This window comes from Procambarus clarkii, chromosome 1 (assembly GCF_040958095.1).
Source record: "Procambarus clarkii isolate CNS0578487 chromosome 1, FALCON_Pclarkii_2.0, whole genome shotgun sequence".
In the NCBI taxonomy this organism is placed as follows: Eukaryota; Metazoa; Arthropoda; class Malacostraca; order Decapoda; family Cambaridae; genus Procambarus; species Procambarus clarkii.
In genome coordinates this window covers 57,943,412-57,958,136 of record NC_091150.1, presented here as the reverse complement: position 1 = coordinate 57,958,136, position 14,725 = coordinate 57,943,412, and the positions used below count along the sequence as shown (strand labels likewise).

Below are 14,725 nucleotides of genomic sequence, written 5' to 3'. Positions count from 1 at the left end.
CGGCTTTGCCATTTTGCACGTTCCAGGAAAGCGACAGGTAAAGGAATACATTTCTTCGACTGTACCTGATATGGAACGCTTGCTATGGCTTAAGGAATCCTTAATGCCAAGTTTCGGACTTAGATTCACTTTCCATGTGGAAACAAAAATTTTGGTCAATGCTTATCAATTTGTTTTGTAAGATTTTGAAGTTGTTTGCTGAACCTAAAGATTAATTAAGTTTTGTACATAAGATCAATAGTATACTTTTAATTATTACTTATTAGATCAGTGTATTTCCTTTGCGTTGCTTCCAGCTTTGGTTCTGGTGGATTTGTTTCTGACGAGGCTTCTCATTAAGCTATGTTACTTAAAATAATTTCCTATTTCAGTGTTACCCAGTAACCTAATAGAAGTAGGATTCCTTGATTGTTTCAAGCGTTGGTTAGACCTATATATGAATGAGATTGTGTGGATATAAATAGGAGCGTCCTCGAATGGGTCAATAAGCCTTCTGCAGTTAACTTCATTCTTATGTTCCTATGTTTATTCTTGCATATTATTCTTGCCAGAATATTGTGTTTAATGACTGTGTGTTCCTTAGTGTCTGTTTCGATCTCTTAGTGCAACATGATTCTAAAATATAAAATGTAATTGTATATTATGTGATGTGATTGTATGATCTATTTTATACTGTGATTATATATTTTGTACTGTAATTGTATGTTCTATATTGCGATTGCATCCTCTCTAATATAACTGTAAGCTCTCCACTGTGTAGGGAATGTATGTGAGTATATGTTCTGTAGTGTGGCTGGTGTTTCTGTACTCAGTACTCACCTAGCTGTGCTTGCGGGGGTTGAGCTCTGGCTCTCTGATCCCGCCTCTCAACTGTCAATCAATTGATGTACAGGTTTCTGAGCCTATTGGGCTCTATCATATCTACACTTGAAACTGTGTATGGAGTCAGCCTCCACCACATCACTTCCTAATTTAATCCATTTGTCAACTACTCCGACACTAGTCTTTCTTTCTAATATCTCTGTGGCTCATTTGGGCGCTCAATTTCCACCTGTGTCCCGTGGTACGTGTGCCCCTTGTGTTAAATAGCCTGTCTCTATCTACCCTATCAATTCCTTTGAGAATCATGTCCCCCTAACTCTTCTGTCTTCCAGCGACGTGAGGTTTAATTCCCGTAGTCTCTCCTCGTAGCTCATACCTCTCAGTTCGGGTACTAGTCTGGTGGCAAACCTTTGAACCTTTTCCAGTTTAGTCTTATGCTTGACTTGATATGGACTCCATGCTGGAGTTGCATACTCCAGGATTGGTCTGACATATGTGGTATACAAAGTTCTGAATAATTCCTTGCACAAGTTTCTAAAGGGCGTTCTTATGTTGTCCAACCTGGCATATGCCGCTGATGTTATCCTCTTGAAATGGGTTTCAGGGGACAGGGGACAGGCATGTTATCAACCCCCAATTTTTTCTCTCTCTCTGACTCTTAAAGAATTTAATCTCCCAAATGGCACCTTGAATCTGGCCTCCTGCTCCCTTCACCTATCTTCATAACATTACATTTGCTTGGGTTAAATCTAACAACCATTTGTTCGACTATTCCTTCAGTTTGTCCAGGTCTTCTTAAAACCTCAAGCAGTCCTCCTCTGTCTTAATCCTTCTCATAAGTTTGGCGTCGTCAGCAAACATTGAGAGGAATGAGTCTATACCCTCTGGGAGATCATTTACGTATATCAGAAACGAAATAGGTCCGAGTACAGAGCCCAGTGGGACTCCACTGGTGACTTCACGCCAATCAGAGGACTCACCCCTCACTGTAACTCTCTGCCTCCTATTGCTTAGGTACTCCCTAGTAGTAGGGAGTAAGAGCCACAGGCAACTTTTTTTTTTGGCGAGAGGACCCCTGTGGACTGTAAGAGCCACATGGGATTTTTTTTTTTGGGGAGTGGACCCCTGTGGACTGTAAGAGCCACAGAGGATTTTTTTTCTGGGGGAAAAATCCCCTGTGGATCTTAGGGGTTTTCAGGCAAATTTGGGGAGTCACAGATTTGGAAGTAAGGAATTCTTATGAGAAAAATAATTTCCGAGATCTTAGAAGTTTGTTAATCATTCTTATGATGAAAATAAGTAGGAAAATCTTAAAGAAAAGTTTTAGAAAAAATCGTGTTTGTGTCACAGCATTTCCAGGTAAACTCTATGGACAACCTTTGCCCGTTTTCAATCACACATTTGTAAAAGGACCATTTTCAGAGAATATTGTCTTAGATGTTTTGTTAAGGAAAACAGACAACTTAGCCATAACATTTAGTTTTATATCCATTTACGGCTATTTCACCTGTAAAGACCAAAATTAGTCAGAGACAGTTTTAAGCTGAAATTTCATCAGAGTCCTGTAATCTGCGAAAATTTGACAGAGTCCATTTTATACCCAATTTTCGTCAGAGTCTACTTTGAGAGCAAAATTAGTCAGAGACAGTATTTAGCTCATATTTCATCAGAGTCCAGTTTATACCGAAAATTCGCCAGAGTCTACTTTGAGAGCAAATTTCATCAGTGTCCTGTAATCTGTGAAAATTTGACAGAGTCCATTTTATACCCAATTTTCGTCAGAGACCATTTTATACCTAAAAATGAACAGAGTCCACTTTGTGAGCAAAATTAGTCAGAGACAGTTTTAAGCTCAAATTTCATCAGAGTCCAATTATCAACAGAAATTCGCCAGAGTCTACTTTGAGAGCAAAATTCGTCAGAGACAGTTTTAAGCTCATATTTCATCAGAGTCCAATTATCAACAGAAATTCGCCAGAGTCCACTTTGTAAGGAAAATTCGTCAGAGACAGTTTTAAGCTCAAATTTCATCAGAGTCCAGTTTATACCGAAAATTCGCCAGAGTCTACTTTGTGCCAAAATATTCAGAGTCCAGTTCATGATCGAAATTAATCAGAGTCCAATTAAAGACCCAAATTTGACAGAGACCACATTTTCGCTACTAGCAGTCCAATCCCCCTAAAATTTTAAACAGTCATATTTCAGACGTAGTAAATAAGATCAAGTCAGTTACTGAGCTCCAGCTCTCGTCCCCACTTTAGTTCTCTTTCGTATCTTTGTAAATAACCCATCAATTTCCCTGAAATTTTTACCCTCTGTATTTCAGACATAGTAAATATGAAGTAAACAATTATAAAACTCTAGCTCTTGTCCTCTGTCCAAGCTCACTTTTGTAAATTCATTACTCTCAGTCCAAATCACCCAACTACATTTTCAGACATAGTAAATAAAAACCAGTTCAGTTATCAAGTTTCAACTCTTGTGCCCCAGCTTAGTTCATTTGTGCAAGTTCTTTATTTTCCAACTAAATCACCTGAGATTTAAGATCACCTTATTTTCTAACGTAGTAAAATTAATCTGGACATTAGCAAAGCTCCATTTCCTCAGCCTTAGATCATCAGACATAAATATATTCGATCAAGTCCCTCTCCAGCCTATCTGTTTATCTGAGTAATTACTTTACCCTTCTCATCCCCAACATATCAATCCCCAACGTATCAAAACCTTCAATAATCATACTGTATTTGCATATTTTCTCTATATTCAGCTGTGTTCTTCACATTTTGTCCATGTTTTCTGTGTTCACTCCATGTTCTTCAAATGTTCACAGTCCCATTCAGTTCATATTTTCACAAGTATCTCCATTTTTCTGTAATCTTTCTCTTAGTCTCATTACTTTCTCTACAAATTCTAGTCATATTTTCTATGTTTTCATGTTCATCACATGTTCTCTTTACAACTTTTATACTCAATATTCATGCTAACTTCCATATTTTTGTGTTCTTTGTCAATATTCATGTTCCTCTACAAGTTCATGTTCCTCACAAGATCACTTCGTTTCTCACCTTCACTTACATGTTTTCTACATTCTTTGTCATATTCTCCATGTTCTTTACAAGTCCATTGTTCATTCTTTGTATTCCCTATTCTCCTTATCATGTTTTCATGTTCTCTGTAAGTTCATATTCCCAGCATGTTCACTGTATTCATCAACTTTTCTTACATATGTTCTTTGCCATGTTCCCCATATGTTCTCTGGGTTTTTTTTCCCCCTTACATGTTATTTAACGTTCCTTAACTAAAAAAATCTTTCGCCAATCAACTAAAACATAGTCACTTTCGTCATTTCTCAACTAAACTTATTATCCAGTCAACTAAAAATAGTCAGAAATAGCCTCGTTCAACACTGTTCTTAACTAAAACAACCTTTCTCTTAGCTAAAAATTGTCAAAGGAAACTTCTTTCAGCACTTTCTTAACAGTCGCTATGTTTCATCAAGAAAAAATTGTCAAAGGAAACTTTCCAAAACTGTTCATAACTAGCTTTTATCCATCGTCAATCAACTAAAAATAATAACTTTCATCATTTCTTAACTAAACTTATTCCCCAGTCATCAGAAAATATCCGTGTTCTTCATGTTTCATTGTCATTTCATAACTAAAATTATCCATCAATCAACAGAAAAAGCCATGTTCATCATGTTTTGTCTTTTTACTTAACTAAATTATGTTTTGTCAAGTAAGAAAAAATAACCAAAGATATCTTTCATCACTGTTCTTAACTGACATTATACTTTGGGGAGCACAAAAAATAGTCTCCCTCGTCATGTTTTCTCTTTTTTCCATAACTAAAAGTATTCATCAGTCAACTAAAAAATAGTTACTTCATCATGTTTCCTTGTCATTTCTTAACTGAAATATCACTTCTCTCATCTGAAATAGTCATGTGTAGCCTCTTTCCAACACTGTTCTTTACTAAAGTAGCCTTTCACTTCGCTAAAATAGTCATATTCGTCATTGTTCCTAACTAAAATTATATGTCGTTAAGTAAGAAATATAGTCAAAGACTCTCTTCAAGACATCAAGGACTTACTCAAAGACATCAAAGTTGCACTCAAAGACATCCTTTGAGACATCAAAGACATCCTTTAAGACTTCAATGGGACTCTTCGAGATATCAAAAGACACTCTCAAACACTCAAAAATTTACTTGCATCCTCAAAGTTATTCTCAGAGGCATAAAAGTCATTCTCAGAGCTATAAAAGTTATTCTCTATGTCATCAAAAAGTATTTTCTCGTTCATCAAAGTTAATCTCAGAGTTAACAAAGGTAATCTCTAACTCACTCTCGTACATCAAAGTTGTTTCAAAGACATCAAAGTTAATCTCAGAGTTATCCAAAGATATTCTCATGTCCACAAAAGTTATTCTGAGCTATCAAAGTTAATCTCAAACATCTCCGTTCATAAAAGTTATTCTCTAAGAGCTATCAAAAGTTATTCTCAGTCATCAAAGTTATTCCAAGAGACGTCAAAGTTAATCCAAGACATCATCTTTCATCAAAGATATTCTCTCTAAGCCATCAATGTTCTTCTCTAAGACATAAAAGTTATTCTCTATGTCATCAAAAAGTTATTCTCTGAGCTAACAAAATACTACTCATGTTCTCAAAGACATTCTCCAATTCTTCAATGTTGTTTCAAAGACATCAAAGTTAATCTCAGAGTTATCCAAAGACATTCTCAAAGTCATCTAAAGTTATTCTCAGAACAATCAAAAGTTATTCTAAGACAACAAAAGTTATTCTCAGAGCTATCCCAAAGCTATTCTCAGAGTCACCTTCGTTCGTCAGAGAAACTTTCAAAACATCTTTGTTCATCAAACTTGTTTTCAAAGTCATCAAAAGTTAATCTAAGACATCTTCTTTCATCAAAGTTATTTTCAGAGACATCTAAAGTTATTCTCAGAGCTATCAAACTTGTTCTCAGAGTCATCAAATGTTATTCTCGAAGTCATCAAAGATATTTTCAGAGACATCTAAAGTTAATTTCTATGTTATAAAAGTTATTCTCAGAGACATCTAAAGTTAATCTTGCTCATCAAAGTTGTTCTCTAAGACATAAAAGTTATTCTCAGAGTCATCAAAGTGATCTCTAACTCACCTTCGTTCATTAGAGAAACTTTCCAATCCATATTCGTTGACCAGAGTTATTCTCAGAGTCATCAAAGCGATCTCTAATTCACCTTTGTTCTCCCAAAGTTGTTCTCTAAGACACCTTCATTCATCAAAGAAACTCTCCTTCTTCCATCATGTTATTCTTTAAGACATCTTCAGTCATAAAATTTTCTCTCCAAAATGTAACTAGTTCAGCTTTTCATACCAAACCTGCATTTCTGTTAAAACATATTTTCTTAGTTGCTTTACCCTAAAACTGTTCTCTGAACTACACTGTTCAAACCTACGTATCTTATCCTCTCCACCCAATGTTACTTAGTTAACGTAACGTTCCTAAACCTAACTTTACCTATCCTAACATACCTTACCTTACCTATCTTACCTGACTTTACCTATCTTACCTAACTTAACCTGCATAACCTAACTTTACCTATGTTACCTTACCTTACCTATCTTACCTAACCTAACCTAACTCTACCTATGTTACCTTACCTACCTTTCCTAACTTAACCTGCTTAACCTATCCTAACATACCTTACCTTACCTTACCTACCTTTCCTAACTTAACCTGCTTAACCTATCCTAACATACCTTACCTTACCTATCTTACCTGACTTTACCTATCTTACCTAACTTAACCTGCATAACCTAACTTTACCTATGTTACCTTACCTTACCTATCTTACCTAACCTAACCTAACTTTACCTATGTTACCTTACCTTACCTTACCTATCTTACCTAACCTAACCTAACTTTACCTATGTTACCTAACTTAACCTTCATAACCTAACTTTACCTATCCTAACATAACTTACCTTACCTTCCCTATCTTACCTAACTTTACCTATCCTAACATAACTTACCTTACCTACCTTACCTAACTTAACCTGCTTAACCTAATTTACCTTACTTTACCTAATTTATATAACTTATCTTACCTATCCTAACGTAACCTAACTTGCTTTACCTAACTTAATCTTACATTCCCAAACTGATGTATCCTAACTTATCTAGTCAAACCAGACATGATCTAACTTACATAAGTATTCCTTCTTGTCTTTGTGTTTCGTCAATCATTGTCTCATATTCATTTACTCATTTCAAGGGATAATTTCTCAAATGGTCACTTATGCATTTCAAGTGCTATTTGTTAGAGATTGGATATTTAAGCATTTCAAAGAATTTTTGTTATATATGGGCATTTACTCATTTCAAGGGATAATTTCTCAAATGGACGTTTTTGCATTTCAAGTGTTATTTGTTTAAGATTGGGTGTTTAGCCATTTCAAAGGTTTTTGTTATATATGGGAACTTACTCGTTTCAAGGGCCAATTTCTCAAATGGTCATTTTTGCAGATCAAGGGTTATTTGTTAAAGTTCATCAAGTTGCTCATAAGTTGTATTTATTATGTTTGTTATCATATGTTCTTATTCCCCAACCCCTTAACCTAACCTCTTGTAATCTTATGTTCTTATTCCCCAACCCCTTAACCCAACCTCTTGTAATCTTAGTGTATTTAGTAGGTTCTATCTTATGTTCTTATTCCTCAACCCTTTAACCTAACCTTTCAGATGTAGTGTATTGTGTTTTTGACGTATTTGTTGAATATATTATCCTTTTCCTAACCTTTCAGATGTAGTTTTGTTTCTCCTTTTTGTATATTTTTACCCAAACCATCTTTCCTTCTTTACTTTGATTCTCCTACTCCTTTTAACCCTCCTTTTCTATCTCTCTCCATTATTCTCTCTCTTCCTCCCCCTCTCTCTCCCTCATTTGCTCAAATGCTCTCTTGTTTCTCAAATTCAAGTCTTATTGCTCCCATTCTCACACCCTCATTCTCATTCACTTAGTTTTTCTTTTTCTCAAATTCAAGTCTTAGTGCTCCCATGCCCACACTCTCTCTAATTCTCTCTTCTTTGGTCCCATTTTCTTCCGCCCCCTCTCTCTTACTCCTTGCTCTTCTTTCATGCTCTCACTCCCTTGAGCTCTTGTTTCTCAATTTCAAGTCTTAGTAGATCTGATTCTTTACTATTGTAATTTTTATTATTACTATGATAAAGAATGAACTTATATGTGAAAACAAAGTAAAGAAGGAAAGAAGGTTAAGTGGGATGGTGGGTGACGAATATGACTATTTTAGCGAAGTGAAAGGCTACTTTAGTAAAGAACAGTGTTGGAAAGAGGCTACACATGACTATTTCAGATGAGAGAAGTGATATTTCAGTTAAGAAATGACAAGGAAACATGATGAAGTAACTATTTTTTAGTTGACTGATGAATACTTTTAGTTATGGAAAAAAGAGAAAACATGACGAGGGAGACTATTTTTTGTGCTCCCCAAAGTATAATGTCAGTTAAGAACAGTGATGAAAGATATCTTTGGTTATTTTTTCTTACTTGACAAAACATAATTTAGTTAAGTAAAAAGACAAAACATGATGAACATGGCTTTTTCTGTTGATTGATGGATAATTTTAGTTATGAAATGACAATGAAACATGAAGAACACGGATATTTTCTGATGACTGGGGAATAAGTTTAGTTAAGAAATGATGAAAGTTATTATTTTTAGTTGATTGACGATGGATAAAAGCTAGTTATGAACAGTTTTGGAAAGTTTCCTTTGACAATTTTTTCTTGATGAAACATAGCGACTGTTAAGAAAGTGCTGAAAGAAGTTTCCTTTGACAATTTTTAGCTAAGAGAAAGGTTGTTTTAGTTAAGAACAGTGTTGAACGAGGCTATTTCTGACTATTTTTAGTTGACTGGATAATAAGTTTAGTTGAGAAATGACGAAAGTGACTATGTTTTAGTTGATTGGCGAAAGATTTTTTTAGTTAAGGAACGTTAAATAACATGTAAGGGGGAAAAAAAAACCCAGAGAACATATGGGGAACATGGCAAAGAACATATGTAAGAAAAGTTGATGAATACAGTGAACATGCTGGGAATATGAACTTACAGAGAACATGAAAACATGATAAGGAGAATAGGGAATACAAAGAATGAACAATGGACTTGTAAAGAACATGGAGAATATGACAAAGAATGTAGAAAACATGTAAGTGAAGGTGAGAAACGAAGTGATCTTGTGAGGAACATGAACTTGTAGAGGAACATGAATATTGACAAAGAACACAAAAATATGGAAGTTAGCATGAATATTGAGTATAAAAGTTGTAAAGAGAACATGTGATGAACATGAAAACATAGAAAATATGACTAGAATTTGTAGAGAAAGTAATGAGACTAAGAGAAAGATTACAGAAAAATGGAGATACTTGTGAAAATATGAACTGAATGGGACTGTGAACATTTGAAGAACATGGAGTGAACACAGAAAACATGGACAAAATGTGAAGAACACAGCTGAATATAGAGAAAATATGCAAATACAGTATGATTATTGAAGGTTTTGATACGTTGGGGATTGATATGTTGGGGATGAGAAGGGTAAAGTAATTACTCAGATAAACAGATAGGCTGGAGAGGGACTTGATCGAATATATTTATGTCTGATGATCTAAGGCTGAGGAAATGGAGCTTTGCTAATGTCCAGATTAATTTTACTACGTTAGAAAATAAGGTGATCTTAAATCTCAGGTGATTTAGTTGGAAAATAAAGAACTTGCACAAATGAACTAAGCTGGGGCACAAGAGTTGAAACTTGATAACTGAACTGGTTTTTATTTACTATGTCTGAAAATGTAGTTGGGTGATTTGGACTGAGAGTAATGAATTTACAAAAGTGAGCTTGGACAGAGGACAAGAGCTAGAGTTTTATAATTGTTTACTTCATATTTACTATGTCTGAAATACAGAGGGTAAAAATTTCAGGGAAATTGATGGGTTATTTACAAAGATACGAAAGAGAACTAAAGTGGGGACGAGAGCTGGAGCTCAGTAACTGACTTGATCTTATTTACTACGTCTGAAATATGACTGTTTAAAATTTTAGGGGGATTGGACTGCTAGTAGCGAAAATGTGGTCTCTGTCAAATTTGGGTCTTTAATTGGACTCTGATTAATTTCGATCATGAACTGGACTCTGAATATTTTGGCACAAAGTAGACTCTGGCGAATTTTCGGTATAAACTGGACTCTGATGAAATTTGAGCTTAAAACTGTCTCTGACGAATTTTCCTTACAAAGTGGACTCTGGCGAATTTCTGTTGATAATTGGACTCTGATGAAATATGAGCTTAAAACTGTCTCTGACGAATTTTGCTCTCAAAGTAGACTCTGGCGAATTTCTGTTGATAATTGGACTCTGATGAAATTTGAGCTTAAAACTGTCTCTGACTAATTTTGCTCACAAAGTGGACTCTGTTCATTTTTAGGTATAAAATGGTCTCTGACGAAAATTGGGTATAAAATGGACTCTGTCAAATTTTCACAGATTACAGGACACTGATGAAATTTGCTCTCAAAGTAGACTCTGGCGAATTTTCGGTATAAACTGGACTCTGATGAAATATGAGCTAAATACTGTCTCTGACTAATTTTGCTCTCAAAGTAGACTCTGACGAAAATTGGGTATAAAATGGACTCTGTCAAATTTTCGCAGATTACAGGACTCTGATGAAATTTCAGCTTAAAACTGTCTCTGACTAATTTTGGTCTTTACAGGTGAAATAGCCGTAAATGGATATAAAACTAAATGTTATGGCTAAGTTGTCTGTTTTCCTTAACAAAACATCTAAGACAATATTCTCTGAAAATGGTCCTTTTACAAATGTGTGATTGAAAACGGGCAAAGGTTGTCCATAGAGTTTACCTGGAAATGCTGTGACACAAACACGATTTTTTCTAAAACTTTTCTTTAAGATTTTCCTACTTATTTTCATCATAAGAATGATTAACAAACTTCTAAGATCTCGGAAATTATTTTTCTCATAAGAATTCCTTACTTCCAAATCTGTGACTCCCCAAATTTGCCTGAAAACCCCTAAGATCCACAGGGGATTTTTCCCCCAGAAAAAAAATCCTCTGTGGCTCTTACAGTCCACAGGGGTCCACTCCCCAAAAAAAAAATCCCCTGTGGCTCTTACAGTCCACAGGGGTCCTCTCGCCAAAAAAAAAAGTTGCCTGTGGCTCTTACTCCCTACTACTCTCCCTTATCCACTAGAGCGCCCTACCAGTTACTCCTGACTGTCTCTCCAGTTTATGTACCAGCCCCCTTACCCCGTACCCGTTATGGGGTACTGTGTCAAAGGCTTTCCGACAGTCCAAGAAAATGCAGTCCGCCCATCCTTCTCTTTCTTGCTTAATCTTTGTCACCTGGTCGTAAAATTATATTAAGCCAGTAAGGCAAGATTTACCCTCCCTGTCACGAAGTCCCTTATCTCCAGATGTGTCAGTGTAAGTGTTAATTTGCAGGTGTGTCAGAGAATCAGATCAATTGAGTAATGAGTCTTCCTGTTCACTTGTATACGTAAGAGGTTCAGAATAATCTTTATGTTTATTGGTAAGTATATCAGTGGTGCATATAATAATAATAATAATAATAATAATAATAATAATAATAATAATAATTTTATTAACTAGAAGGTACAATGGGATTGTGGTCTATGGAATCGTATACGAAGATGACTGTTAGGTTTATAGAGGTCCACTTAGTCAAGGACGAGGTTTTTTCATGCGGGCGCCCATGTAGTGCTAAGCAAATTCGGTAGTGCTTACCCATACTGTAATGACCAGTCGTAATGTTTACCTAGTTGATGGGGGTTCTGGGAGTTCTTCTACTCCTCAAGCCAGGCTTGACTTGTGAGAGTTTGGTCCACCAGGCTGTTGCTTGGAGCGGCCCGCAGGCCCACATATCCACCACAGCCCGGTTGGTCCGGCACTCCTTGGAGAAAATGATCTCGTTTTCTCTTGAAGATGTCCACGGTTGTTCCGGCAATATTTCTTATGCTCGCTGGGATTGAACATCCTATGTGTTGAACAACCGTGGACCTCTGATGTTTATACAGTGTTCTCTGATTGTGCCTATGGCACCTCTGCTCTTCACTGGTTCTATACTGCATTTTCTTACATATCATTCACTCCAGTACGTTGCTATTTTACTGTGTAGATTTGGTACTTCGCCCTCCAGTATCTTCCACGTGTATATTATTTGATATCTCTCTAATGTGTCTAAATGCATTTAGCAGAACACAGATGACTCGATGGGATAATATTGTGTTAATATATAGCTGACAGGGTGCACAGATGAGTTTAAGTGATACGTTAAGAGGTGTGCTTAACCTCTGTGAGATTTATTGACTCTCTCTTTATATGCATATTTAAACTATATATCATAAAATAAACAAATAACTACTAAACTTAATAGGCAGAATAAAACTAAATAAACAGTGTTTAAGTTCGTAGCTGGTGATTGTTGTAGTAGTGATATTTGTTGTATCCCCTGGGCAGACTGTATTGGTCCAGCTCTGTGCTACTGAGTGACCTGTATGGTATTGTTCCTTAGGTGGCTCAGGACGCCCTAGGGGGACTACCCTGGGAGGGAGACTCAACAGGAATGCTGCTGCCTTCATTTACCTGATGAATAAATAAATCTCAATACCTATTGGTAAAATTAAATTTAATTATAATGCAGCATGTACTGGTTATATAGTTAAATAGTTTTATTTAGTCTAACCTTTTAATTCTGGTATCTTGTCACATATAAATAATTGTAGACAATGGCAAGAATTGTCTAATATTGTTATTATTACAGGGGATACAAAAGAATTGTTGCTTGGGTTATAACAACCATTTGTTCGACCATTCCTTCAGTTTGTCCAGGTCTTCTTGAAGCCTCAAGCAGTCCGTCTCGTCTTAATCCTTCTCTTAATTTTTTTTATTCTTAATCAATGTGAATTTATTTATTGCAAAGTTTATATTTTATTTTTGAAGTTGCAATATATCTCCTTTAAATATTAGTTAACCTAGCTAGTTATGTTTAATTAAGTGGTAAGTATATCCTTCACTTACGGAGGTGGGCTCGTAAGTCCATGGTAATACCCACACCTGCAATATAATGGTGTTAGTGGCAGTCAAGAAATTGGATCCCAATCTTTATTAAAACCACCACCAGCCTCTCGTATTTTAGTGTAATTTGCAAGTGCGAAGCGCTTAGTCGATTATATCTTCATTTAGACTTTATTAGTCCTCTGTGTTTAAGTAAATTATATACTTGAGTATTTAGTTTATACCACTATATAAAGGTCCATGGGTATTAAGACGGGTAAATACCACATACTTTGAGTGCCGTAGTCCTTATGGTCGTGGTATTTTGTTTTCTCGTCGTGGTGGTGGAGGGTGTGCGTCCACCCACCAGAGCAGGTCTGGTTCACACTTGTGTTTTAAACATCGATTATTTACTCATGATGGATCTAATATTAATTTGAAGGTATGTCAAGTTATATATGGCTTAGTGATAATTTATAGGCGTCTGAGATCAAGATATGAGTTTTTGTACATTTATATATCCATCATAAATGTACACGAGTCTCAGTATTCATTTAGCAATCATTAAAATGTTTAAGTTGCTTGTAGCTTGCAATCACGTGCAAAACTAATTGACGTATATATTTAAATTTTGATACGCTCAACCTTTAGATATAAATCTTCATTTCATAAATATTTAAATGCTTAATCCATATGTCTTGCTCATGCTCATTATTTCTTCCCCTTTCAAACATTGACCTTACTCCATTTCCACTATACGGTAATGGCATACATTAATGTATTGATTTATAAAAATACAATACTTACATATTAAAATTTTTGTATACACACTAGTATTAATTATGGAGACTTTTTCCACGTAGAATTTTGGCTAGGTATACAGATAACAGTGCAAGATGTAATTTGTATTATGCTGCATCCAACATCGCTGGTAAACCTCAGCTGTTCTCAATGAGTTAAATTATGTTAATGAAATTGCTATTTGGCTGCAGGGACCCGAACACGTTCCTGCTGCACCAGAGCTTGAGTCAAGAATTCTTGAACGAAGGAAGGACGGGAATAGACTTTACCAAGGTAACACAACCATCTACTTTGCTCAAGTTTACCAATACTGATCTAAATTCATATTTGAATTTAACTAATCTTCTGTTTAATGAAAGGCTAATGGCAGCGTGGTATGGTTGCTAATAATTATGATTAGATTCATTATTTTTTATCATTCCATTGTACATGCAAATCTTAACTCTAAGGGTGCTTCTGTTAAGAGAGGTCTATGAAACTTATAAAGTGATAAGCACTCTCTATCCATGAGAGTGCTTATCACTGATGGTCAGGTCCTCTGACCATCAAGGTAAGCTCCTGGACCCGGTAAATGCAGCCATCAGAGATATGGGTACAAATCAGCAGTCATGCTGTTTTCAAGCTCATACCAAACACCTATTGCTATGATTTGTAAACCGAGGGATATAAATATTTGGAACCCTATTGAGACCAATTTACAAGAACGGAGAAACAGCACTAATCAAAAAAGGAGAAAAAATACATAATTGCTTTTCGTTATGTGACTAAAAAATGAATACACTTTCTTAGTATGCTTGTTTATGTTATTTATGACAATATTCAATACATTAGGAACACATATTGCCTGATATTGATTTACTTCAACCATTTTCATATCATGAAATGGCGATTCAAAAGCGATTTTTTATAATTATTTCCTTGTTATTTGTTCATAAAAATATATCGTATGTGCCGGCGTATAAGAGGCACTTGTT

The 14,725-nt window shown here is 35.5% G+C and overlaps 1 protein-coding gene across 1 annotated transcript in view; it reads left to right on the top strand.

The window, feature by feature from the left end:
- LOC123755373 (polycystin-1-like protein 2) overlaps positions 1–14,725 on the top strand; it is a 128,147-nt gene that overhangs the window by 87,886 nt on the left and 25,536 nt on the right. The window contains exon 15 of the mRNA XM_069322921.1: positions 13,943–14,024. Within this exon, the coding sequence (XP_069179022.1) occupies positions 13,943–14,024 (82 nt within the window). The remainder of the gene's footprint in view (positions 1–13,942; positions 14,025–14,725) is intronic.